At 50.8% G+C, this 24,545-nt stretch overlaps 10 protein-coding genes across 10 annotated transcripts; 7 read left to right on the forward strand and 3 right to left on the reverse strand.

The window, feature by feature from the left end:
- Positions 1-715: 715 nt before the first annotated feature.
- Positions 716-3,080, forward strand: AKAW2_31251S (uncharacterized protein; the record flags this gene model as incomplete). The annotated part of the gene is made up of 2 exons (XM_041687854.1): positions 716-2,986; positions 3,042-3,080. The coding sequence occupies 2 exons, from the start codon at positions 716-718 to the stop codon at positions 3,078-3,080; spliced, it is 2,310 nt and encodes a 769-aa protein (XP_041541698.1).
- Positions 3,081-3,722: 642 nt separating this feature from the next.
- On the reverse strand, positions 3,723-4,139 carry AKAW2_31252A (uncharacterized protein; the record flags this gene model as incomplete). The annotated part of the gene is made up of 1 exon (XM_041687855.1): positions 3,723-4,139. One exon carries the CDS (start codon positions 4,137-4,139, stop codon positions 3,723-3,725), a length of 417 nt encoding a protein of 138 aa, XP_041541699.1.
- Positions 4,140-4,706: 567 nt separating this feature from the next.
- Positions 4,707-6,027, forward strand: AKAW2_31253S (N-terminal C2 domain-containing protein; the record flags this gene model as incomplete). The annotated part of the gene is made up of 5 exons (XM_041687857.1): positions 4,707-4,719; positions 4,812-4,828; positions 4,885-4,908; positions 4,968-5,380; positions 5,448-6,027. 5 exons carry the CDS (start codon positions 4,707-4,709, stop codon positions 6,025-6,027), a joined length of 1,047 nt encoding a protein of 348 aa, XP_041541700.1.
- Positions 6,028-6,337: 310 nt separating this feature from the next.
- AKAW2_31254S (putative respiratory complex assembly protein Rmp1) lies at positions 6,338-8,680 on the forward strand (the record flags this gene model as incomplete). The annotated part of the gene is made up of 1 exon (XM_041687858.1): positions 6,338-8,680. The coding sequence occupies one exon, from the start codon at positions 6,338-6,340 to the stop codon at positions 8,678-8,680; it is 2,343 nt and encodes a 780-aa protein (XP_041541701.1).
- A 322-nt stretch (positions 8,681-9,002) lies between these two features.
- Positions 9,003-10,195, reverse strand: EXG3 (glucan 1,3-beta-glucosidase 3; the record flags this gene model as incomplete). Its single annotated transcript, XM_041687859.1, has 2 exons — positions 9,003-9,963; positions 10,050-10,195. 2 exons carry the CDS (start codon positions 10,193-10,195, stop codon positions 9,003-9,005), a joined length of 1,107 nt encoding a protein of 368 aa, XP_041541702.1.
- Positions 10,196-11,016: 821 nt separating this feature from the next.
- AKAW2_31256S (phosphatidylinositol-3-phosphatase YMR1) lies at positions 11,017-13,440 on the forward strand (the record flags this gene model as incomplete). Its single annotated transcript, XM_041687860.1, has 3 exons — positions 11,017-11,040; positions 11,126-11,626; positions 11,683-13,440. 3 exons carry the CDS (start codon positions 11,017-11,019, stop codon positions 13,438-13,440), a joined length of 2,283 nt encoding a protein of 760 aa, XP_041541703.1.
- A 620-nt stretch (positions 13,441-14,060) lies between these two features.
- On the forward strand, positions 14,061-15,359 carry RPS3 (40S ribosomal protein uS3; the record flags this gene model as incomplete). The annotated part of the gene is made up of 3 exons (XM_041687861.1): positions 14,061-14,214; positions 14,483-14,796; positions 15,027-15,359. The coding sequence occupies 3 exons, from the start codon at positions 14,061-14,063 to the stop codon at positions 15,357-15,359; spliced, it is 801 nt and encodes a 266-aa protein (XP_041541704.1).
- A 1,061-nt stretch (positions 15,360-16,420) lies between these two features.
- Positions 16,421-18,682, reverse strand: FRS1 (phenylalanine--tRNA ligase subunit beta; the record flags this gene model as incomplete). The annotated part of the gene is made up of 9 exons (XM_041687862.1): positions 16,421-16,584; positions 16,643-17,451; positions 17,507-17,748; positions 17,806-18,072; positions 18,129-18,258; positions 18,315-18,391; positions 18,451-18,470; positions 18,533-18,573; positions 18,630-18,682. The coding sequence occupies 9 exons, from the start codon at positions 18,680-18,682 to the stop codon at positions 16,421-16,423; spliced, it is 1,803 nt and encodes a 600-aa protein (XP_041541705.1).
- A 995-nt stretch (positions 18,683-19,677) lies between these two features.
- Positions 19,678-22,003, forward strand: AKAW2_31259S (protein phosphatase 2A structural subunit TPD3; the record flags this gene model as incomplete). The annotated part of the gene is made up of 9 exons (XM_041687863.1): positions 19,678-19,740; positions 19,814-19,919; positions 19,988-20,139; positions 20,200-20,691; positions 20,755-20,869; positions 20,919-21,063; positions 21,122-21,222; positions 21,277-21,614; positions 21,665-22,003. The coding sequence occupies 9 exons, from the start codon at positions 19,678-19,680 to the stop codon at positions 22,001-22,003; spliced, it is 1,851 nt and encodes a 616-aa protein (XP_041541706.1).
- Positions 22,004-22,531: 528 nt separating this feature from the next.
- Positions 22,532-23,622, forward strand: AKAW2_31260S (putative metalloreductase Fre8; the record flags this gene model as incomplete). The annotated part of the gene is made up of 2 exons (XM_041687864.1): positions 22,532-22,856; positions 23,072-23,622. 2 exons carry the CDS (start codon positions 22,532-22,534, stop codon positions 23,620-23,622), a joined length of 876 nt encoding a protein of 291 aa, XP_041541707.1.
- Between the last annotated feature and the right edge of the window lie 923 nt (positions 23,623-24,545).

Here is a 24,545-nt window from a genome sequence, read left to right on the forward strand (position 1 = left end):
GAACTAGGACTCCTGTTTCCCAAGGCACATCCAATCACTGTTTGGGTGTCAACACCCACCGCGGAGTCAATTGCGACATGGCATCATAGCCGCAAGGGCAAATTTTGTCAGATGCTCGCTTGACTCAAAATGATGGGCTTTGGTGTCGATCACCGAGGTACCCAGGAAGTTAGAGCGGAAAAATAAGCCCACATCGGGAGCCAAACCATGATCCTAAGTGCACCTCGTAATTTCCCTTCCCATTCATTCGCCCCCCCGCAAGGCTAAGTGCCCCTAACGCAGCTTAAGGTGCACGGTTCACTCCGACAAGCATAGGCTGCCCCAGATCAAACCATCTACTCGGTTGGATCAGAGGAGCATTCCCCTGCGGTGGGTAGCCAGTTCGGGTACACATCTAGTGGTCCAATACGGACGATCGTCACGTTGTCCTTGACCAGGGACCGAAAAGGAATTATCCCCGTTAGGTTAGGAAGAGGCCAATCCGCCTGGTCTCGGTAGTATGGCTATTATGAGACGCCCCAGCACGTCCTAGTCATTTCACATGTGGGGTTAAGGACAGCCCTCGGCCTTGTCTCGATATTTGGATCGATGTGGAGAGCGCGGGTGGCTGCCGTGTATCTGCAGGCATAAAAGGAGCCCTGCCGTCTGCATTGATCTGGACCCTGACCCGTCCGTCGTCAATTGCTGGCATTCCCTGGTGGAGAGCACCCTCAACATGCGCGTCTCGTCGGCCCTTCTTTCCGCCCTTTTGCTTTCCAGCACTTCGCTGGCAACTCCGGCCCAGGTCTCCTCATCCGTGGCCATCTCTACACAGGGGAGCCCGGCGCCAGAGGAACATGTTGCAACACAAACAACTGCTGCAGCAGAGGCAACTGCGGCGACGGCAGCGTCGGCGGCAGCAACTGGTGCATCCGAGCAGACGGCCAGTACCAAGCAGCAGCCAGACAACGATGCTAGTGCCGACCAGCAAAACGCGAATGCTGCCACTCAGCAGTCAAATGCAAACACAAACACAGACACCGGTAACCAGCAGCCATCTGCCGATGTAGCTGGCCAGCAAACCACCCCCAGTGCCGTACAGCAAACAGCCGCAGCTCCGGAATCGACAAGCCAAACAACTGCCACCCAGTCACAAGGAGGAGATCTTCTTGGTGGACTGGTGGGTGGAATCCTTGGTGGTGGCTCCAGCCAAAATGCTGGAGCAAGCAGCACGGCTGCCGCCTCCCCCTCAGCAGCAGGTCTTGGTCAGTCTGCCACCTCCACGCAGGACACCGCGTCTTCTGCAACGACGAGTTCTTCATCATCCGCAGGCGGCTCTTCCGGAAATCTTTTGACGGACATTGGTGATGGCCTTGATGGCCTCCTGGGTCTCTTGTCGCCAACATTCTTGAAGAATGTTGAGTCTTTCTTCAACCACTTTGCATATCTGTTCGATGACAAGACTACCGACCAGACGAAGTCATTGATCGACACTGCGTACAACCTGCTCACCAAGCAGTTGATCACTGAGTTGACCGGTCTCCTCAACAATGCAAACAGCCTATTGACACCGAACTTTGTGAACGAGACTCAGCAACTGATCAACTCGGTTGGCCCGCTCGTCACTCCACAATTGTTCAAGAAGGTCTCTACCTTGCTTGATAATGGCAACAACCTTTTGACTGCTGAGTTTGTCAAGGAGGTTAACGGCCTGATTGGCAATGCAAACAACTTGTTGACAGCCGACTTTGTGAAGGAGACACGTGAGCTTATCGAAGCTGTCTCTCCCGTACTGACACCAGACCTACTTGGTGAGGTTGGCACGCTGCTTAACAACGCCAATGATCTCCTCACTGCAGACTTCGTTAAGGAAACGAAGTCGCTCATCAGCGCGGTCGGCCCGATCCTGACTCCAGAACTGCTGAAGGAGGTCAACACACTATTGACTAATGCCAACAGCTTGTTGACTGCAAACTTCGTCAAGGAGACGACATCTTTGATTGATACAGTCGCGCCTAATTTGACACCAGAGCTGTTCAAGGAGATCAACTCGGTCCTCAGCAATGCCAACGGCCTCTTGACACCAGGCTTTGTCAATGAGACCCAATCTTTGATCGAAACTGTTGCTCCTAACCTGACGCCCGAATTGTTCAAGGAGATCAACTCTGTCCTGGGCAACGCTAATAACCTGTTGACCACCGACTTCGTGAAGGAAACCAAGAGCTTGATCGGCGCCGTTGCCCCTGTACTTACACCAGCTGTTCTCGCAGAGGTTGCTGGCTTGTTGGGCAATGCCAATGACCTGCTCACACCGACATTCGTCAACGAGACTCAGGGCTTGATTGGCGCCGTGGCTCCAGTCTTGACACCTGCTCTTCTAAAGGAAGTTGGCAGTCTCTTAGGCAACGCCAACTCTCTGCTGACTACCGGATTCGTTGATGAGACCCAGACCTTGGTTGGCAATGCGAACGACCTACTGACGACCGATTTCGTCAAGGAGACCCGTAGCTTGATTGGCGATCTTTCACCGGTCATCACACCTCAATTGCTATCAGAGGTCTCAGGATTGCTCGACAATGCAAACTCCCTATTGACAGCGAAGTTTGTCAATGAGACGCAAGGATTGATCGACGATCTCTCGCCAGTCATCACACCTGAGTTGCTCGCCGAGGTCGGCGGACTTCTCGGCAACGCCAACAAGCTCTTGACCACCAAGTTCGTTGAAGAGACCCAGAATCTGATCGATAGTGTGGCACCTGCAATTACTCCTGCTCTCCTCACGAAGGTGAACTACTTGCTGGGTAATGCAACGAACCTGTTGACGCCTAATTTCGTCAATGAGACGAGCAACCTCATCGACGAAGTTTCGCCGATTCTGAGTGAAGTTGCGCCAATCCTTACACCCGAAATGCTTGGCGAAATCGGCGGTCTCCTTGGAAATGCCAACGACTTGTTGACTTCGAAGTTTGTCAACGAAACGCAAGTACTCGTTGAGGACGCTTCTGAGGTAAGTCCCTTCTATATGACAACCGCACAGTGAGCCACAGACTAACTTTTCATAGTTGCTTCCCGCTTTGGTTAAGGTCTTGGGATCGCTGTGAATGTAACGAGGCGTGATATTTGAAGGATATACGATCTGATGGACAACGAGTCTACTTTAATCCTATGAGTAATTATGTGTTTGATGTTGATGCATTCAATGTTCACGACGCTTGTGCTGCCGATTCAACGTCAAGTACAGACGACGTCTTAATATTAGCACATCCATAGTCACAAGACCTCCTAACGCCATTCCTGTCGTGGAGCTGGCTTTGCCGTAATCGCAAGATCAACTCATCGCGGTGTTCATGGATGAACACTTCCTGATTGCCTCCAAGCCTTGTAGAGAGGAAGTAGCTCGATTTGCCAGTATGTTTTCCGAGCCGTAGAAGATATCTCCATCGAAACCGAACCGTATTCGAATCTATCACGCCGGTTTTAGGAGAAACGATCCTAAATGAAGCCGAGCACACGGTATGGCTTATCCATCCCAACACTGGGTGCCAATTCTACTGGAGCAGCTCAAAGAGGAGTTCAACCTGCTCGGCGCCATCTGCTAGTCGTCCGGGCTTCCAGGTCGCACAATGATTCATCTCTCATTGTAATTGTCCCCTGTGAGAAGACTGGCGGTTTCCTTCTGTTGATGGCCATGTATGAATATGTCTGCATGGTTTGTGTAAAGCTTCTCTGACTGAACGCAGAATTTAAGACGCAATGTTCGAAGTCTTGACTTCCTGGTACTTGGACAAGACCTTCATCTCTGTGTTGCGTTCCTTGATCTTCTTGTCCATAGCTTTCTGCACTTCTTCGCGCTTCTTCTCGGCATCTTCCAGCTTTTGCCTCACTTCCCTGGCAGCTTCTTCTTGCGCCTTCAGGGCCGCTTCTGGTGTCGGATATTCCTGGCGTAGTTGTTCAATCTGGGAGCGTATTTCTTCTTCGTCGATGGGAGTGCAAGTAACTGGATGGTATTTGTGCGGCGGTAATGGTTCGCCCGGAATACGAATCTCAGGTAGCAGTTCGTGAATCGCAGTGGTGCGGACAGGGGAGTCCTGCGGGACCGCCTTGGCTGTGGGAGAAGGCGTCGGCTCAGAAGGCGGAGAGAGAGGGAGTTGTTGATCCATATTGATGTAGGCTGTTGAGAACGGGCGTTTACTGGACGACCATATACAAAAGTCGAGTTCAATAGGGTAGATTGTGCCAGAAAATAGTGAGATTTCGCAGGTTATTGGAAACTGAGGTGATGAGAGTTCTTGAATGTTCCTGGGATTTTGTCAGTTGCCATTACTGCCATCTGCCGGTTCACCGCCATTAGTGGTCACCTGATCCGAGACGGTGCCCCGCAGCTCCATTTGTATTCCAATGAGCTTCCTTTACGGCTCGCAACAGTAACTGGCTTGTCCTTACAGTGACTAGTACTTGGATGCTGTCTATACTGCCTCTGAATATCCACCAAAGCGTTCATCTTTGCAAGCCTCGAACGTTAGCGCGTACGTGATCCTGATTAGATACGTTCAGGCGGTCAGTTCCTGCCGTCAGGGGGAAGCTCGCCGCCTTTGCTCCGGATGTGGGGGTTCGGGGAGGGCCTCGACCGGCAGCGCCTCTCAGGATGTCGTGAAGCTACCCGGTCACTCAAATAGATGAAAGACAGGTGATACAGGTCTGTTGAATTCGCTCCGGGCTTGCCAACCATGCAGGCCTTTGGTATGTTACCCATCCTATATCTCATTAAACAAATCGGGTCACCAGGTAGGATGACATGTCTTCTGGCAATTGCGCTAATGATGCAACTCTAGTCCCCAAGAACCGGAGAGTAAGTCGATCATGCTCGATCCATGGAAGTATTGAAGATGCCAACTCCAGGTGCAGCCTCGGTTTGAGTTAATACTCAGAGTAAGGACCATTGATCACATTGCAAATGACCTACCAACTAACTGCTATGATGGTTGTAGATCATTGACCTCAATAATGTTCCCCTCGTGAGCGGTACCGCTTTCGTCAAATGGCGCCTACCGTCATCTAGTGCGCCTGAACACCATGGTCACACAGATAAGGCGATCATCATAGATCATCGGGCATATTGGAATTATGAGAAGGTCCTGCAGGTCAGGCTCACCATTGACCGCAACCAGACTCTACACGAATGCGAGTTGTACTTTGAAGTCATTCAAGAGTTTGCGTCAGGGGGGAACAGTGAGAAGAATCTGCTAGGGAGGATTAGACTCAATCTTTCCGAATATGTGGATAAGAGTGACGATGATGAGGGCATCGTGCGAAGATACTTGATGCAGGATAGCAAGATCAACAGCACACTTAAAGTTGGTATAGCTACACGCCAGGTCGAAGGGGATCGGAACTACATTACGTATGTCATATACTATACTGGGATGCGCTGTAATACTTTCGAGGAGCATGTTGCTGATGACATTCAGGCCGCCTCTCAAATCAGCCATGGTCTTTGGCGGAATCGCTGGGGTTGTATCCTCAGAACAGGGCGAACACGACGATCTGGGCCGGCTTCCCTCGATCAACACCCAGAGCCGCGAAGTGACAGATATGCAAGACATGTACCGCCGCACACTGGCCGCGTCCTGGAATTCGCGGGCGGACGATTTACCGGCCGACAAGCTGATCGAAGAACTGTTCTCCGGTGGCATTAGCTGGGCAGATGGGCATGATGCCCGTGCAGAGAAATCAGTCGAGAATCAGGCAGATCGACTGGCACCACATGGGCGCACAAGCGTAAGGCAAGCTTCAGCAGACAATCGATTGTCTCCTTCCAATTTTGAGAGGCGACCAAGGAGTTCTTCAAGCAATCATTATCGCAACGATGTGAAAGGAACAGACTTTGCCCCAGCCGCTGATCATACACGGAAAAGCGGAAGCATAGAACAGCAACTGTGTGACAATCCCAAAGGCAAGGCTTGGAAGAATCGTAGTTCGGAATTTGAACTGTCCGAGTTCGATGTGCGCGAGGATTTGCGAAGTTGGGAGGTCATGAACAAGGAGTGATTCAGTATGGTGCTTTGTGGCGTTAAGCAGTCTCTTGGATAATACCCCTATGACTTTTACTCCGGCCTCTGTTCTTCGGAATATCTGCTTTCTCACTTATGGCACCAGAATGTTGGGGTAGATAACTGCCCATGTAAGCGTAGTCTCCGATAACCGTATCGATAATCGAGGAACTGCTCGGGGTGGGTCCAAATAAGAGCTAGTCCACTTATGGACTAGCGGATAGTTCAGATTGCATCAATCTGAGCTTCAACTTTCCATCCGGGCTTTTCCTAAACTCCGGTCTGGTGCATTTGGTTTCGTGGTCCATATGCTGTCTCGATCTTCCAACAGTGCAGCAAGTCTTTTAGGCTGCCGGCTGCTCCCAGAATGCAGAGCAAGCTTACTCCCTCCCTCCTTGCGCCGGCATAATGTATCTATCCGGTTCGAATCCACCGAAACTGATGAGAATCACGACGAGACGCCGCCGCAACACGTATCTTCGCGCCGTACCCCTGGCCACAACCGTCTGCAGCACCACCGACTCAAACGGAGACTGGGTAAAAAAGTACCCATTTCTGTGAGCTCGCTTGGAAATCCTGGTGAGGTAGTAGTGGTCAAGGATCGGCAACGCCGTCGACTACGCATAGCCAAGGATGAGCCGAAGGAGGTCACCGACGAAAATGCCCTTCCTCTCTTTTTGAGGGAAATCGACAATGACGATCAATTTGTTGATAGCGAGCTGCTCAAAACTCGTGTCGATAGTTTCCGTCTCGATTATGAACCTCATCACAAGTTGCCCGTTGCCGATTGGACGGCGCTCCGAAACGAATTCCAGTCGTCATTTACCTACCGGCAGTTATTGGACTATATAATAGAATGGAAGGAGAATGAGTTGGGCAGGGACGGAACACCAGAGACGACGCCCACACGCTGGACACCCGGAGTCTCCGAGTTTCTCGAAAGCAGTTATCTTTCCCGAAAAGGTGTCGCCGATAGGGTCGCAGCGTCTCAAGGTCTCAAGGGGAAATTTCTACTGGCTGAAAGGATACTTCGTGACTGCTGGCATCTCGGAGTCCTTGATGAAGTTGGTCAACTAGATATACAGCTGCCGACGCATATACTGTCTTTGCTTCTCAGTTCTCAGCATTTCTCTTTCGAAGAATTGGCCAACATGCACGACGCAAAGATTGATGTCACGCATTCGCTTGGTCTTGTGAGAATCACAGGAATGCAACGTATCTGCGAATCAATCAGTGAGATTGTACACGATGCCATGGCTAGGGTTCGACAAGAAAGCATTGAATTGCCACCTGACGAAACGAAGACGAGAGTCAACAACCGCATCTACACTCCAGAGTTCCTCTCGTGGGTGACCAAAACCTATAGAGTAGCATTCGAACAAAATACACCACATACGCCAAGCCAAATCTACTATCTTGCCGAAGACAAACAGGATGCAGATAATGCCCGTAGGGCCCTGCACCTTGCCTATTACAGTGGAACTGCTCCTGCTGTACCGTTCAGCACATACCTACCCTCAACTGAGCCAGCCAGTGTCCATGACATTGATCCTGAGAACAACACGTCATGGTTCGAGAGGCAAAAGGCGTGGTTCCGATGGGCCACACCAGCAACGCAGTCTGACGAGGTGAAGCCCTCGGACACGGTAATGTTCGATAACCATCAAACTCGGGTATCCGACGAGCTTTTCAAGCTACTTCGACAGAAATCATCCGTCACTCATCAGGCACATTCTGAGACCGGCGCCGACTTTCATGAATCCATCACGGCAGCAGTCGGCAAATGCCTCTTCCTACGCAAGCCATTCTTCGAAGAGAGCTCGGTCAACGCTTCTCAGCTCGGCAGAATGTCACTTCCAAGGACCTTCACCACCGACATCCCTCGCGCAGCGCAATTTCTCCGCACGCTCGCCCCTAAACCAGTGGACGAGCACCAACAAGCCTACCGCTTCCGACTCGTCCCATCAGCTCTTAATGCCAACGTCTTCCCCCAACTCGAGCTAGAAGTCACTGCCAAAACAAGCAGCACACCCGAAGATGCAACCCCCGACTTCTCCATGCGCAGCGCAAAACTTATCCTCTCCGAAAGCAACGTCGATTACCTCCTCCCCGAGAACGGACTTGACCTCCGCTTTACCCGCAAACTCACCCGGGAGCTCCTCCCCCAGTCCCAGGACAGCAACTCCTTCTCCCTCTCAAACATCGAGGAATCCCTCCGAAGCCTCTTCTCCCGCACCTCCACAACAGACGGAGAACTCCCTCTTCCCCCGTTCACACAAGTCACTCTCCCCCGCGATATCCTTCCCCAGGACGCCGCCGACAGCTCCGCAGAGTACATCTTCCTCCCCGTCAGCGATATCCGGGGAACTCGTATTCACAAGTACGATTTCCGTGGCCAGCAGCTCAATTATGCTTTCTACGAGAGCGGGCCGTTCAACCCGTACTCTACCACAGACTTGTTCCTGAATATGGATATGACGGACGGTTCTGCGTCGGCTGATTCCAACGTTGATGTTTCCTCCGAGAATGTGTCGCGGGATGCTGCTGCGTCCAAGGAAGAGTTCCACACGTTCTATAACACTGCTTGCGCCCTGGCTTTCGAGTTGGATAGAGCGAGGCGCTTGGGAGCTGTTTGGAATGATACTATCTGAGTTAAGCTGGCGGGAAGCAGTGTTCGATTGTATAAATAGATATTTATCTTGATGATATATGTACAGTATGATATAACTTGTAATTGGGAAGACTTTGCCCCTCTCTACTTCATCTTTTGTGTATTATATACTAGTAGCTAAGTGCTATTCCTCATGGTTCCGGTGTTCTTGATCACGAAATATATTTCCGCCGCGGTCTTGAAAAGCCAATGCATAACACCCGAGAGTAAGTAGCAACATCTCTAGCGCCTAGTGCGCTTTATTGAAGAATTATAAAGACGCCTCTCTAGTATGTAGTACGAACCGATAATTGCTTTTGAAATCAAATTCCAATAAAGTCGTAGAAATCATGAATCCCTCTCCGAAGACCATCCTCCCATGCCGCCGAATTCTCCTCAAGCTGCTCCGGGTCTATATCTCTTTTGCGCTGCTGAACCCACAACTCTATATCATAGATCTTGTCCGCACCTATCCGCGGTGCCAAGATACCTTGAACACCAGCGCCAAAGAATCGCAACGCATCATCGTATCCCAAATTCCAGCCATGGACGAAGCTTTGACGTTTATTGGAGCCCCAAGACTCCGAGACTTGCGACAGAGCCTTCTCCTGGAACCGCGATCGTTCGGCTTTGGCTTGGTTGGTTTTCGCTCGGACCTCTGTTTCGGGTAGGGTCATTTGACTAGGTATTTGAACTTTACCATTTGAGATATCAGTTCTGAATTGAGGAATGTTGGTCTCGCAACCCGCGAAAACCCGTTTGTTGCATTGTGCTTGGTTGTCGTTGATGTGTACAGGCAGAGATGCGTCAATGGCATTGGCTATTTGAATGATCTCCTCGTAGCATTCGCACATGTCTGGGGCGGGTTCACATCCGGAGGATACGGAGAGTCCGACTACCCCGGACATAGAATGAAAGGTTATCTCTTGGGCCAGGAAAGCGACGCAGTCCCGAGCTATTGTTCGATCTTTGGCACTCGCACAGAGGTTTATACCGCTGGCGCTGGCTTGGAAGTCAATGAGGATGCCGATCCCGTGAAACCAGCACTTCTCGATGAGATGCTTCACGCTACTCCAGCATTGGTGGTACACTTCTGCTGGATCCCCTTCGAAGGATGTTCCCCGACTGAATACGGGTCCGAGAGTATAGAAGCTCAATGGTAAGCGGAGGGTTCGGCAGTGCGCTACGTCCTTGAGCCAGGCAAGGTCTTCGTCGGTCAGTGCCGAGTGCCAGTGGGATTCCCATTTCTGTTTGGTTTGCTCGAGTCCGGTGGATGCTATGGATCTGGTCATGGCATACTGCGGTTTAGTACCTATAGGGGAGGAATCATGTGTGTGTGGGGAGCTTTCATTGTGTTTTCTAGTACCTACGTTTTGAGTAACTGTAGTTCATTGGCCTCGTCAGCAGTATTGCGCGGACCGAGTACAAAGCAAGATCCCAGACTCGCTCCAAATTGCTGCCGGAAGCGGTATATGTCCTTATCCCTGGGCGGTATAGGACAGTATAGTTCTGGCATGTTCTTTTAGTTGGTTCGAAAATAAAAAGGTTGTATGAGATATTGCTGGTCAGGTGACAGGGATGTCTATGAAAAATAACAGATTGGATGTGGTATGAAATGGTATTATAGAACAAGGGAAAATAGTGACACTGCAATAGATCAGATGAAGGGCAATTGTTCCGCCAGCAGCATGATATGAGTAGTAGAGGATGATGAAGTGTTATGGGAGGCAGCACTTGACCCTGAAGATCAGATGAGTTTCCCAAAATGGCAACCCCTCACAAGCAATAGCTGCCCTAATGAGGGGAAACATTCATCAGACTCAGAGATTTCAGGGGGGTAGTGAATGGAGTGCCACGTAAAAATTCCTAGTGAAATCGGGAATTCTAGGGTGCAGGAGAGAACAGAAGTCAGAGGCAGAAAACATGGTGATGGGGGTTACAGAATGAAGAGAAACCGGAGTGACCAAACCATAGGATCCCCGGGCGGGACTGACGTAGTTGGCAGACTGGAGTCTGGCTTTAAGGCTTTTTTTTGGAGAAGTGATGGATGGTTCATTTCCATTCGGACTAGCGAGGGGCTCCGCATTTGGCCGAGTGTCCGTGCTGCTGTTACTGCTGAAAATGTCGCCTGTCATCTTTCACTTCTAAGCCTCGTTCCTCTCCATTTACATATCGTGAACCGTTTTGATTTCTTGCGCTCTCCTCTTTCGTTTAATTTTTCTCGTTTCACGGGTCTGCAGCTCCAGTAGTCGCCGACCGTGCTGCAAGTCCGTGGTGCCCAATCGGTGTGTGTTCGTTCAGTCATGAATTTGATGCAGACCGAGTAACCGGCCAGGCATGGAGAGAACACGGGTCGCTAAGGTCAGTGCTATTTGAGTGCTTCAATCCAGCAGTAGAGCGCACCCACGATGAGATATCCCGACTAACGACTTCTGTGATGCTTCAGGTTGAAGATGTGACCTTGGCGCGCCGAGGCGAGCAAGTGGTCGGCACTCTCCACCTCACCCCTCACCATATTATCTTCTCCCACACTCCTCCTCCTCCTCCTCCTTCCTCCTCCACCGACGCGTCTCAGGCTCCGGGTCCTTCTGGTCGGCCTAAAGAGCTTTGGATCACATACCCCATAATTTCCTTGTGCACCTGCCGCCCCACCCCCGCCGCATCCCGCCAGCCGTCCTCCATTCGTCTCCGGTGCCGTGATTTCACCTTTGTCTGCTTCTATTTCACCACGGAGAGGAAGGCGCGTGATGTTTACGAAACCATCAAATGCTGGACCTGTAAAGTGGGCCGCATTGATAAGCTGTACGCTTTCTCATACCGCCCTCCCCCTCCTGAACAGAAATTCAATGGTTGGGAACTGTACAATCCTAGCAAAGAATGGGCTAGACAAGGCGTCGATCAGGCTGGTTCTGGATGGAGAATCTCTCAATTGAATACAGACTACGGGGTAAATTTCCATCGCAAATTACCGTGTGAATTGCTGTGTTGACTCTGACTTTCCAGTTTTCTGCCACTTATCCAGCCCTTCTACCGGTCCCCTCGGCCATATCTGACAATACCCTTAATCACGCTGGAAAATATCGGTCCCGAGCGAGAGTGCCGGTTCTTACATATCTTCATCCGGTGAACAACTGCTCAATCACACGGAGCTCACAGCCTCTTGTCGGTGTGCGACAAAACCGCAGCATTCAAGACGAAGCGTTGCTAGCGGCCATCTTTTCAACCTCGCGCTCAGAGAGACCTCTTGCAAGCTTCACCCCGCCTGGCTTCGATTCGGATTCCTCCAACTCGACCCCAGGGAACGCCTCACGCAGTCATATGCTCGCTGATCTGACTGTCCCTGATGACTTGGAAGATGAGTTGCTGAGCCCTGTCCGCGAGACTCCGGAGGGAAAAGCCCAAGTCTATGGTGCCCAGCAGCACAATCTCATTGTTGATGCTCGTCCCACGGTCAATGCCTTCGCCATGCAAGCTGTTGGACTTGGATCGGAGAACATGGACAACTACAAATTTGCCACCAAGGCTTACCTTGGAATTGACAATATCCATGTGATGAGAGACTCTCTGAGCAAAGTGATTGATGCGCTCAAGGATTCGGATGTAACCCCACTGGGCCCAAATAAAGACCAGCTTGCACGGAGTGGATGGCTAAAGCACATTTCCGGCATCTTAGACGGTGCTCGGTTGATCGCTCGGCAGGTTGGTCTCCAGCATTCGCACGTCTTGATTCACTGTTCCGATGGATGGGACCGTACGAGTCAGTTGAGTGCACTGAGCCAGATCTGCCTCGATCCTTACTATAGGACGATGGAAGGCTTTATGGTACTGGTGGAGAAAGATTGGCTATCCTTCGGTCACATGTTCCGACACAGATCAGGACACCTGAACAGTGAGAAGTGGTTCCAAATCGAGAACGAGCGGATTGGGGGTGATTCCAACCGTGGGTTTGGCGAAGGCGGTGGTGCAGGCAGAGCTCTTGAGAATGCGTTCTTAAGCGCCAAAGGATTCTTTAATAGAGATAACAACAGCCGCGACGCAATTGGAGAATCAGATGGGGAGATGCAAAGCTACGACGCAGAAAATCTGAAGAAGCCTAACAATGCTATACCCCGAACCGCCGCCGCCGAAAAGGAGGTTACCAAGGTGAAGGAGACGAGTCCAGTCTTCCATCAGTTCCTTGACGCAACGTATCAGTTGCTATACCAATATCCTACCCGATTCGAATTCAACGAGCGGTTCCTGCGCCGTCTTCTATACCACCTCTATTCATGCCAATTTGGAACCTTTCTTTTCAACAGTGAGAAAGAACGCGCAGATTGGAACGCGAAGGAACGAACGCGGAGCGTGTGGGACTACTTTCTGGCGCGGAGGGAGCAGTTTACCAATCCACAGTACGAACCTCAGATCGACGACCACAAGCGTGGACAGGAGCGACTGATCTTCCCCCGAATCAACGAGGTCAGATGGTGGAGTGAGTCGTTTGGTCGCACCGATGCGGAGATGAACGGCGTGCGGTCCTCTGGTTCTAGGCCACCCATTGGGCGTGATGCGACTAGTACTCAGCCATCACCAGTGTTGACCGGAATTGAAACCGCTAATCATTCTCTCGGCGCTGGATCGTCTGGGAAAGATACTTTAAGTGCAGCCTCCACTGGAATGGCGGCAGTAACTGCGGGAATCTCGAATCTAGCCTTCCCTAAGAGCAAAGAGGACGGGCAGGATCCTAAGAGCTTGAATCGGATGGAAGTGGAGATGCAGTAGCCCACGCAACGAAAGCTGTGATTATGTGGTTACGAGGCAGTGGATCATGGTGAACGATCTGGGGTATGCCCGGTTCGAGCAAGAAATTTCGTATCATCTCTACGACGTATGCTTGTGGATCTAGTGCGTGCTTGGGACGTTGCATCTCCGGGGAAGTAGAGTACAGTTTACAGTCAGACAGAGAGACAGACAGAAGATTATGATTCAATGAATACAAAAGAGCGGGAACCAGCAGAATGCATACAGATGCTGGAATCGGGATATGGACTTGGAGTGTTAGTTTCAGTTTGTGATCTTGGATTGAAGTCCATAGCTACTGTAACTAGAACTAGAAAACAATCAGAGTTAATGCCTGAACCCCTGAAATCTGAGGCAGAAAGCGGGATTGTAGACTAAGGGGCTTGGCGGCCCAAAGCGGGAAGGTGCCCGCCGAACAGCAAGCGAGGTTGAGCCCTAGCCCAGAAGGGCCAGCAGAAGCCCTAAAGGCAAAAACTGCCCACTAACGCCGGCTCTCTCAAAACTGACTTGACCGCCGCCGCCCATTTCGCCCTCGCACGACACACCCCCAACCTACGCCCTCGGCCGTTTCTTCGCCAATTCAATAAAACAGAAACGCAATCATGGCTGCTGTCCAGGGAGCTATTTCGAAGCGCCGCAAGTTCGTCGCCGACGGTGTCTTCTATGCCGAGCTGAACGAGTTCTTCCAGCGCGAGCTGGCTGAGGAGGGATACTCCGGCGTTGAAGTCCGTGTCACTCCCACCGTCACCGACATCAGTACGTCCGCCCGATATTTCATTTTGCATTTGATTTCAGACCCTATGTGTTATGTTGGAAAAGGCCGAAATTTGGAGATTTGAAGAATCGACGTGGGACAAATGAATGGTTCATCCGGGAGGAGCAAAAGGAAAACAGTGATCGGAATACGGCCGGGAATATATCAACCAACAACTGGAAACGTTTGGGGAATTGGAGACGATTTTTATATGCAAAAGAAGATGGAATATATGTGCCAGATGCTAACGGATGCTCTCTTCCTTTACAGTCATCCGTGCCACCCACACCCAGGAGGTTCTCGGTGAGCAGGGCCGCCGCATCCGCGAGCTCACCTCCCTCATCCAGAAGCGCTTCAAGTTCCCCGAGAACTCCGTTTCCCTCTATGCCGCCAAGGTCCAGAACCGTGGTCTCTCCGCCGTCGCTCAGTGCGAGTCCCTCCGCTACAAGCTCCTCAACGGTCTGGCCGTCCGCCGTGCTTGCTACGGTGTCCTCCGTTTCATCATGGAGAGCGGTGCCAAGGGTTGCGAGGTTGTCGTCTCCGGAAAGCTCCGTGCTGCCCGTGCCAAGTCCATGAAGTTCACTGTACGTCTATCAAAAAGGATTGATTCTCATTTCTCGAATGGTCGGATTGGTCCCGAATCAGTGGTGGAATTTGCGCATATCCAACGACAACATTATCAACTCTACGATCTGCGAAAACGAAGCAACTGTGCAAGGACCGAACCGAAGATACACCCCACCATTCGAAGAACCAGTCCATCATATGCATGACATAAAGTACCAGCAAAACTAACAATCATTCTTTCAAATAGGACGGTTTCATGATCCACTCCGGTCAGCCCGCCAAGGAATTCATCGACAGCGCCACCCGCCACGTTCTCCTCCGCCAGGGTGTCCTCGGTATCAAGGTCAAGATCATGCGCGGTTCCGACCCCGAGGGCAAGGCCGGTCCCCAGAAGACTCTCCCCGATGCCGTCACCATCATCGAGCCTAAGGAGGAGCAGCCCGTCCTGCAGCCCATGAGCCAGGACTACGGCGCCAAGGCTCTTGCCGCTCAGCAGGCCGCTGAGCAGCAGCGTCTGGCTGAGCAGCAGGCCACCGAGGCCCAGGAGGGTGCCGGTGCCGAGGCTTACGCCCAGGAGTAAAGAAAAAAAAATCATATCCCAAACAAAAGAAATTTCATTTGGTTTTTTTTTTCTTCTCCATTAGGCCCTGCTTCTCTTCTTCCCTGTTCTCGAATATCATCTTCATTACCTAGTCTCCTGTCCCGCCCATTAACCTAACCTAACCTAACCTAACTCTCAAACCTCTTTCCTATATCTCTTACCTATGACGCATCCAAATAAACAACTACTTTGATGACCTCTAAGCTGTTTATTCAACTCCCGGCTCTCTCTCTCTCTCTTTTCCTATCATAAATGATGGGGGAAAGGATAGTTACGAGACGCCCTTCTGTGGTTGTATTTGTTTTTCCTGTCTAGTGGAGACTCTAGGCGGAAATGGGAATGAGAAAAGATGGAAAGGTTGATGAGTTGAATTGTTCTTCCTATTCTCATTGGCTTACGTCATAGGCTGGGTTCTGGGTAGGACCTGGAATCTTAAAGTAGTACGTACTAGTACCTAGGCACGTGGGGAAAAGAGATTGTTTTGGTCTGCTGGTATTGAATTTGTCGTCTGATCTTTCGTAGGATTGTGTAGTCTTGTTTAAATTACTGGTATACGTAGTTGGGTTCCCTGCATACTATGGTTTTATGTATATATATATTATCGGTTAGTACTAACTCTGAACTAAGTGTGACAATCTTTTTTTTTTAAGTTTGCCCTATAAGCCTAGTACTACTTACTATAAGAAGTTACCACTGTACCTTTACGGCAGGAAGAGTTAGTATGAGGTTCAATGGGCTTGAACTAGTTAAGTACTAACTATTACCAGACCAAGGAAGATATAGTACTCCTACTACTAAGATTTACTGCAGCTGAGCTGAAGGAGTGATGGCAAGCTTTCAACATCTGCTGTACTATATATCATGAGTATTATTGAAACACACTAAACTGTGATAGACTACTTTTGGTTTCTGACAGATCTCGTTCCTGGTGACGACGACATCAAGAAGTAACAATAAAATAAATCAATCATGGCATCAGCTATTTTTCTATGTAACATCTATCGTCTACGCATGACTTTGCTTTGACCTCACGTCGTCGCTTACAGGAAAGCTTCGACGTTGATCTCCAGAGTGCTGACGGGGTACTTCAACTCGTAGTTCTCCAACACCGTCGGGTGCAGGATACCGAAGGCACCGATGACGTGATCCTTGCCAGCTATGCGCACGTGGACGGAGGCGGCGTGTCCGGGGAAGTAGGTGGGTTCTAAGGCGCCCAGTTAGTGACCTGTATATCTCGGAATGTCTAGTTGCTTTTGACTTACCGTCAAGCTCCTCAATCCAGTACTGAGAGTCAGCCATGGCGGAGTTCTCAAGGCCCTCCTCGCCAGTGATGAAAGCGCTCTTGAGCATGGCCATGACACGGTCCAGGAGACCATGGACAACCTCGAAACCACTCGTCTTGCCGTACCAGGCAGCAGCGAAGTGCCTCTCGTTACGACTCTTACGCTCCAGAGACAGGTCCTTGAAAGCAACATCGCTGACTTCGAAAACCTTCATGGGCACAGCGTGATGCTTGTTCTCACGGATGGTCTTGAGCAGACCGGGCAGCAGGCTTGTGCGGACAACCTGGAACTCAGTCGTCTTGGGGTTGGCCAGCTTGACGGCGGTGTTTCCATCGTCCTTGCGGTTGAGCCAAGCGAAGTTCTCGTCGTGCGAGCACAGGATCAGGGGCAGCACCTCAGACCAGCCGGCCATGGCAGCCTCCATGCGCACAATATCGGTAAGCTTGTTGATGGGGAGGGGTTGAGCAATGGTACCGGACTTGCTGGGGAAAGACCGGGGAAGGTTGTTGAAGCCATAAGCGATGGCGACATCCTCCATGATGTCGGCTTGGTGGAGAACGTCGGCTCTCGTCGGAGGGATAAACACATCAATCAGATCCTTGGAAGCGGTAGAGGGCTTCGCATCGTAAGCCATCTTCTTCAGGAGAGTGCAAATCTCCTCGGGGGAGAGCTCCAGGCCGCAGCACTGGTTGAGGTAGGAAACCTCGGCCTGAGTCGTACGGGGCGCAATGTCGGGGACGACTCTAGTCTCGTTGTTGTGATCGGAGATCACCTTAACAGGCTCAATCCTATTCGTCCAGTGAGCAGGGGTTTATTATTAGAACCGAGAGGAAGCGGGCTTACGTGAAAGGCTCGGAGGTGTATTGAGAGAACATGGACACAATGATCCGGTTAACAATCTCAACCTTCGTCTTGTCAAGGGCAGTGATCTCGATGAAGACGTTCTTGGTGTCCAGGGTGATCTTGGAGTGATCGCCGTTGATGATAGGAGGAAGAGAGCAGACGGTTCTCTTGGAGTCGTAGATCACGGGGTAAACGGGGGAGTCGCGGATGATGTGGAGGTACTTGCCCAGGTGCTTGTCTTTCTGTTACATAGTAAGCACCTAGTTTATTCGTCTCGTCAGACACCTGTGGGGCCATACCTCGTAGAAAGCCATCAACTCCTCGCCGTTCATTTCTTTCGTCTGGTTGAGAGGGACAAACTTGATGTCCTTCGGGGGAAGGGCCTCGTATGTGAAAGGGCCCTGGATGGTGTCCAGATCGTGGGTACCGATGGAAACAAGAGTTCTTTGCCTGGCGAGGTTCTGGTGGAGCTTGTCTTGCAGGGCAATGAAGGATTCGTAACGCGCTTGGTCGAATTTGATATTGCGGAGAATGGCACCGGAGACGAGGGGGCGGATCTTCATAGTCTACGCTCATGTATTAGTTTCACTCATGTCGAGCCAGATTTTCGGTGGTAACATACGTCCTCCTTGACGATGATGGTCTGAAGTTCACCATTGGCAGGCTCGACCAGCTTGTAGTTGGGGAGAGGCTGACGGCCCAGGAAGATGTTGAGCATGAGGGCGATACCCTCGAAGCACAGCAGGTCATATCTAGATACCTTTCAGTATGTGTATTTTGGATCATTAGAGTTATCGCGGGTGCGTACCGGTTGGCGGGGATCTCGATCTTGAGCTGCGGGGGTTCCTGCTTGCCGTTCACGATCGGTCTGTCCGAGTTGGTGGTCTAGGTTTGAGTTAATACTGTGACTCTTAAGAGGCGAGAACGGTCGGAGGAGAATTTACGTCTTCATCGAGTTCAATTCCTGTGGAAAAGTAGCAGTTAGCGCATTGCCCCGCCAATCCCGGTTCAGAATGTCCGACGTACCGAATTCGAAGCACAGCTCGTCGAACTCCTCGGTGGTATAACTAGGGAGGTTGGTCAGTATGAAGAAAGAGTATCCAAGGGGATAAATTGCGCATACTCCCGACCGAGCGCCTTGAAAAGCGCCTCCTTGTCAACGGAGATGGTAGGCATGGTGATGAGCGGGGGAGATTCAAGACAGGGCAATAAGAAAAGTTAAGAGGGAAAAGACAACCAACAGACTGCCTGAGGAAAAGGATAGTCTGTGTAAGTCCCACCACGAGGTCAACCGCAAGTAATCAGCGGAGGGGGGGAAAGAGGACGGGCAACAAGAGCGCTGGGCTTCAATCGGACAGTATGCCACCGTTTGGGTAACTCTACAGTTAGTCTAGTCGGAGTCATAAAGTCTTTTGTTCCCCGTTGGGGCTTGACCCTCTGTGAGGGCGGCGGGCAAAGCCACTGAAAGCGCACCGCCACAGGACCATCACCCCTCCTTTTTTTTCTTACTTGGAGGTTCGAACCTCACCGGACTCGGGCTTCCGTACGGGACAGTACACCGCCTGCTTGCGCTCTCCCCTTCACCAGCCACAGTCCGGCCTCCAACAAGTCCAAAGCAACCTCTCCAGCAAGCCCATCTCGTCACCTTCGCAATTCCACCCCTCCTCCACGGATTAGCTTGATATCACCGCTTACAAGTCTTCCATTCTAAACCCCTGCGCATCATATACGGGGGCCTTCTATCTTTCACGATTATCTGAGATCGGACCATATTCCCTGTTTGGTCCCGGTCCAATTGTCGAGGTATGATGATACTGATGTTCTTGCTGCTGCTGTTGTTGCTCAAGTGTCCTGCGGCGGCCCAAACCCCACGAAACCTCGCTCCGGGGTTCTCAACTCACCCTCTACTATCTCCCTCTCCCTCCCACCACACTTCCCCCCCGCTAACTCAATACCTTTTCACCTCTGTATAGGTTCTTAGCATCCTCCTTCCTCTTCACGATATCCCCGCCCCCCTTTTGCCGGATTGCCTTTCTTCCTAGGAAATATTCGTCGTGTTCGCGTGCGAGCGGGTCGGATCGTAGCCTGAACGAGGACTTGGACCGGTCACATCCTTGCCTCTCTGCGTATTTCCCTAACATTCAACCTCACACTCATACATCATTTTCGCAATGGAGGGCCAAGGAGAGAACGACGAGCTTTACCCTATCGCCGTCCTTATTGATGAGTTGAAGGTATAGTTGCCCTCGTGGTCATCCTATCCCTGACGCACGAACATCGGCAGTCCTGATCCTGAGAATGTCACAGCATGACGATGTACTCCTCCGCCTCAATGCCATCCACCGTCTGTCTACTATCGCTTTGGCCTTAGGGCCCGAGCGGACCCGGGAAGAACTTATCCCTTTCCTTGATGGTTAGTACCGTCAACGCAAGAAGGATAGCTTTCTGGTCAAAATGTTTTCCCTAACTCTTGCGCCATAGATTCCGTCGAGGATGAAGATGAGGTTTTGACTGCACTGAGTGAAGAGCTGGGTAATTTCATAGAGTATGTCGGGGGTCCGGAGTACGGGCATGTACTCCTCTCTCCGCTCGAGAACTTGGCTGCTATTGAAGAGCCTCTGGTCAGAGAAAAGGTTAGAGAGCCGCAACCGTTTCCTTGTGGTACTCTCCCTTTGTGCTGACATTGTTTCCAGGCTGTGGAATCCCTCAATAAGATCGGCGAGCAGTTGTCCGAGAAGCAGATCGAAGAGAATTTCATCCCGATGGTTCTACGCCTGTCGAAAGCCGACTGGTTCACCTCGAAGGTTTCCGCGACCGGCCTGTACTGTGTTCCGTATAGGAAGGCTTCTCCCTCATCACAGCAGACCCTTCGGCAATACTATGGAGGCCTCGTACATGATGACACACCGATGGTGAGGAGACAGTCGGGCAACAACTTGGCGAAGTTTATCAAAGAATTGAATACCCAAATCGTTATTGAAGAGATGATACCCCTGTTTCAGCACCTTGCAACAGACGAGCAAGACAGTGTCCGCTTGCTTACAGTTGATGTTCTCATCTCGATCGCGGAAGAGATCCCCAAGGAGCAGCAGCCCAGCCATGGTGTTCTTTTGACCTCCTTGCGCAACCTGTTCGAGGATAAGAGTTGGAGAGTCAGGTACATGGTTGCCGATAGATATGAGAAGGTATCTTCTGTCCTAACGATGCTCCTTCCGCCGTGTGTTGTGCTTTTCTGACCTCGTTGGTAGATCGCTAAAGCTGTGCACGAAGAGGTCGTGACTCGTGATATGGTCCCCTCTTTTGTCAAGCTTCTGAAGGACACCGAAGCCGAAGTCCGTACTGCCATTGCTGGACAGATCCCAGGTATGATTCTCGTCTACTTTAGGCTCTTACAAAGGCTAACCGGCGTTAGGCTTCTGCAATCTGATTGACCGAGACACATTGCTCAACGAAATCATGACTAGCGTGGAAGACCTTGTTTCTGATCCATCTCAGCATGTGCGCGCCGCTCTTGGTACTCAGATCAGCGGTCTTGCACCGATACTCGGAAAGGAGGAGTCAGTACCACCGATTCGCAGACACCGATTAACCAATTTACTTACAAGTCATGTTCAGGACCATTGCGCACCTCCTCCCGATGTTTTTGCAGATGCTTAAGGACGAGTTCCCCGATGTCCGCCTTCATATCATCTCCAAGCTGGAATTGGTCAACAAAGGTGAGACGAACAACTCGCGTTCATTATAAAGAAAATATAATCTAATTTTTATAGTTATCGGCATCGATCTTCTCTCACAGTCACTTCTCCCAGCTATTGTGCAGCTGGCCGAAGACAAGCAATGGAGAGTGCGTCTCGCAATCATCGAATACATTCCCCTGCTTGCAAGCCAATTGGGAGTCAAGTTCTTCGACGAACAGCTCAGCGAGCTTTGCATGGGCTGGCTCGGTGATACAGTTTTCTCTATTCGTGAGGCTGCTACTCAAAATTTGAGGAAGCTGACGGAAGTGTTTGGTGTCGACTGGGCTAAGGGCTCTATCATCCCCAAGGTGATGGGGATGGGTCAACACACCAACTACCTGTACAGAATGACAACTTGCTTTGCCATCTCCGTATGTTGATTGATCGTTCCTGCAGACGTTGCCCTGCTAACTTATTTCAGACTCTCGCACCCGTTGTTTCGCTGGACATCATCGAGAACTCAATTCTCCCCATCTTGGATCGACTTGTCTCGGATGAGATCCCCAACATCCGTTTCAATGTGGCCAAGTCTTATGCCGTGCTGATCGATACCCTGCGTCGCCTCCCCACAGAGGGAACCCTCACAGACCTGGAGAAGGCAGGTAAAACTGCCACACCATCCCCGCGGGGTCAGGACCTCATCCAGCAAAGAATCCTCCCCAGCTTGGAGAAGCTGCAGGAGGACGAAGACGTTGATGTTCGGTATTTCGCAACGACTGCCGCAGGCGGCCACGAGGAAGTCATGCAGACTTCACCGTAGGCTACTTTCCCAACTCGGCGTAGGCCAGCACCTGCTTGTTGATGCAAAGCACCTTGGGTGTGAGTGGGAATGATATCAACGGCACTCGCACTAATTTGGGTGGAATTCAGTTTTGTCAAACTTAGAAATAGTCAGAGCGTCTGACTGGTACGAAATGCTCATGGCGTTCTAAATGTAGATTCTTTTGGTCCATGATCAACCCTCCTGCAAAATATTCTCTCTTATGTTTCCCGAAAATGTAATCGCATATGTGTAGCACGCAAGTGCTACTTCACGAGAATAGCTGATTAGAAGCAGCAAGCAATTTGGGTCTTAGATCCCATTCAGTATCATGTGATCCCGAGGGCCTAGGATGCGCTACTTCCGTAAAGCCGTCGGTGTAAGCCAGGCATCCGTCTATTTAATCTTTAGTCTACGTGTGGTTCCTGGGTCTGAGAGGTTGCTCAGTATCTCTAAACCGCCATTGACGCTGCTGGACGCCTCATTTCCTTAATCTTGTTGGTTTATTCATCCGCAGCCGTGAATACAATGTCGTTTTCTTGGCCGTGGCATTTTACGTCTCTCACAGACGCTGAGAAGCAGCAACGTCGGGAGCTTCTGGATTTACGTGGACTCTACGCGCAGTGCTCGGTGTTGATTGCTCTTATTCTGGTTCGAGTATATAAGAAGTTCTTTAGCGAAGCCCCTGGCACCGAAAAGCCAGCCGAGAGGCGCTCGCGGCGAAAGAACTTGGAGAAATCATGGTTGGATACGCCCCCAGTTGCTGGTTGGATGGAGACTCGAAGACAATACATCGTCTGTCTCATCTGGCTTGGCTGGCTTCTGAGTCTTTGCATCTGGAATTCTGGTGAAGGTGGGTCAATATTCTCTATGATATTCCCTGATACTACTAGTACCCGAGATGGTCGAGTTTGGGGCATAGGATTACATTTGTCTGGGCTCCGATTTGCCAGAATCTACACTTTGTGTTCATCTAAGCTCCCGCGAACTACAACAGTCCTGTGTCTCATGTTCTTTAAATCACCCACATCGTGGAGACGAAAGCTAAGCCATTGTTGATGTAAACAGATTATCTCCACTTTACCAAAGCTCTAGCCCATGTCAGCCTCTCCCAGCTCCCCTTGCAGGTGCTCATGTCACCGGCCCTGTACATGAGTCCCTCACCAGGATCACCGTCCGTCGTGTCGGTTATCACATCCGTTCCGCAGCCGACCATCAACGCCTACCATCGTCTCTTTGGTCGGATTGTTCTTGCGCCGCTGCTCATCGCCCACGCTGTCATGTACGATACTTTCTTCCTGCAGTCGAGCCACCCTGAGTTCGGCTCGCTCTTTGCGAAGCGTATCTGGGATTCTGATGTCCAGTGGGGTATCGCTGCTGCCACCATGGTGGGCGCGGTCGCTTTCTTTGCTCGTCCGGCAGCCATGCCTCGCTGGGTACGCTGGTTGAAACCGACATCTGCCAAGTCCAGACAGCAGGTGTTCTACCTTGTGCATGTTTCCATCGTGGGAGCCCTGGAACTTGCGGCTTTCTGCCATGTTTCGGTGGCGCGCACCTATATTCTTGAGTCGTTTGCGAGCTCTGCGATCAATTTTGCCTGTTGCTACATGATGCAATAGACTCGATCTTTTGTGAGCCTGGCACGTTCGTTGCTGATAAGCTATGCTAGAACAGCGAACCATCAGGGTTGTGGCTTTGGGGTACGGGAATAGGTAATGATACTGGTGTCCTACACAACCATGTTAGATATTCGAGGACCGATGGTGTAGATATTTGAATAAAAATAATGGGATCTCTGAAAAATAATATATATCATCATCTCTCCGTAAATCAAGTACAACTTAGTTAAATACTCAGTAGATAGTACGTACAAGGGCCAATCCTACCGACGCAACGTACACCGTGCGCCATCGCATAAAAATCCCATTTACTTCTGCTACCAATGGGTAGCAGTTCCTGATGAGCGTCTAAAGAACGTCAACTCATCTTTTTCTCACACAGAAGCACCATTGGACCGGGTTACTACCCACTGGAGCCTTGTTCGACACTAGTTATGCTTCGTCGCTGTAAGTTCTAGACGGTGAGATGCCTTTTCTTTTCTTTACTCTTTTGTGGTATCGCTCTTGCTGAGCTGCTTCAAGCGTCTATATCTCTATCATTCAACGGATATGTTGGCCATTACCATCACCACTCTGAACTTCTGGCTGCTAGAGTTATCTCTTCTTGATGACTCCTCCTGCAAACTATACCACACCAAACTGATTGGGCGGTTCGACTCCATCACTGCAATTTATGGCCCACCCAGCTATGTATGTATTTCAACCAGTGATCCACTGCACTCGATTAGGCAATGTAGCTGGTACATGCAAAACAAACTTCATGAGACTCGCGCTGGGTTACTTTCGGCGCGCCAATGCCTAGACTGACTAGGTTACTGGCTCCTCCTCTTTTTCCTTCCTGCTCATCCCAAGGGCAGGAGCAATACGTCCCGAGTCGCGTGTGCACTTTCCTAGTTCATGCATGAAGATATTCTATCATCACT

Source organism: Aspergillus luchuensis, chromosome 3 (assembly GCF_016861625.1).
Source record: "Aspergillus luchuensis IFO 4308 DNA, chromosome 3, nearly complete sequence".
Lineage (NCBI taxonomy): Eukaryota > Fungi > Ascomycota > Eurotiomycetes > Eurotiales > Aspergillaceae > Aspergillus > Aspergillus luchuensis.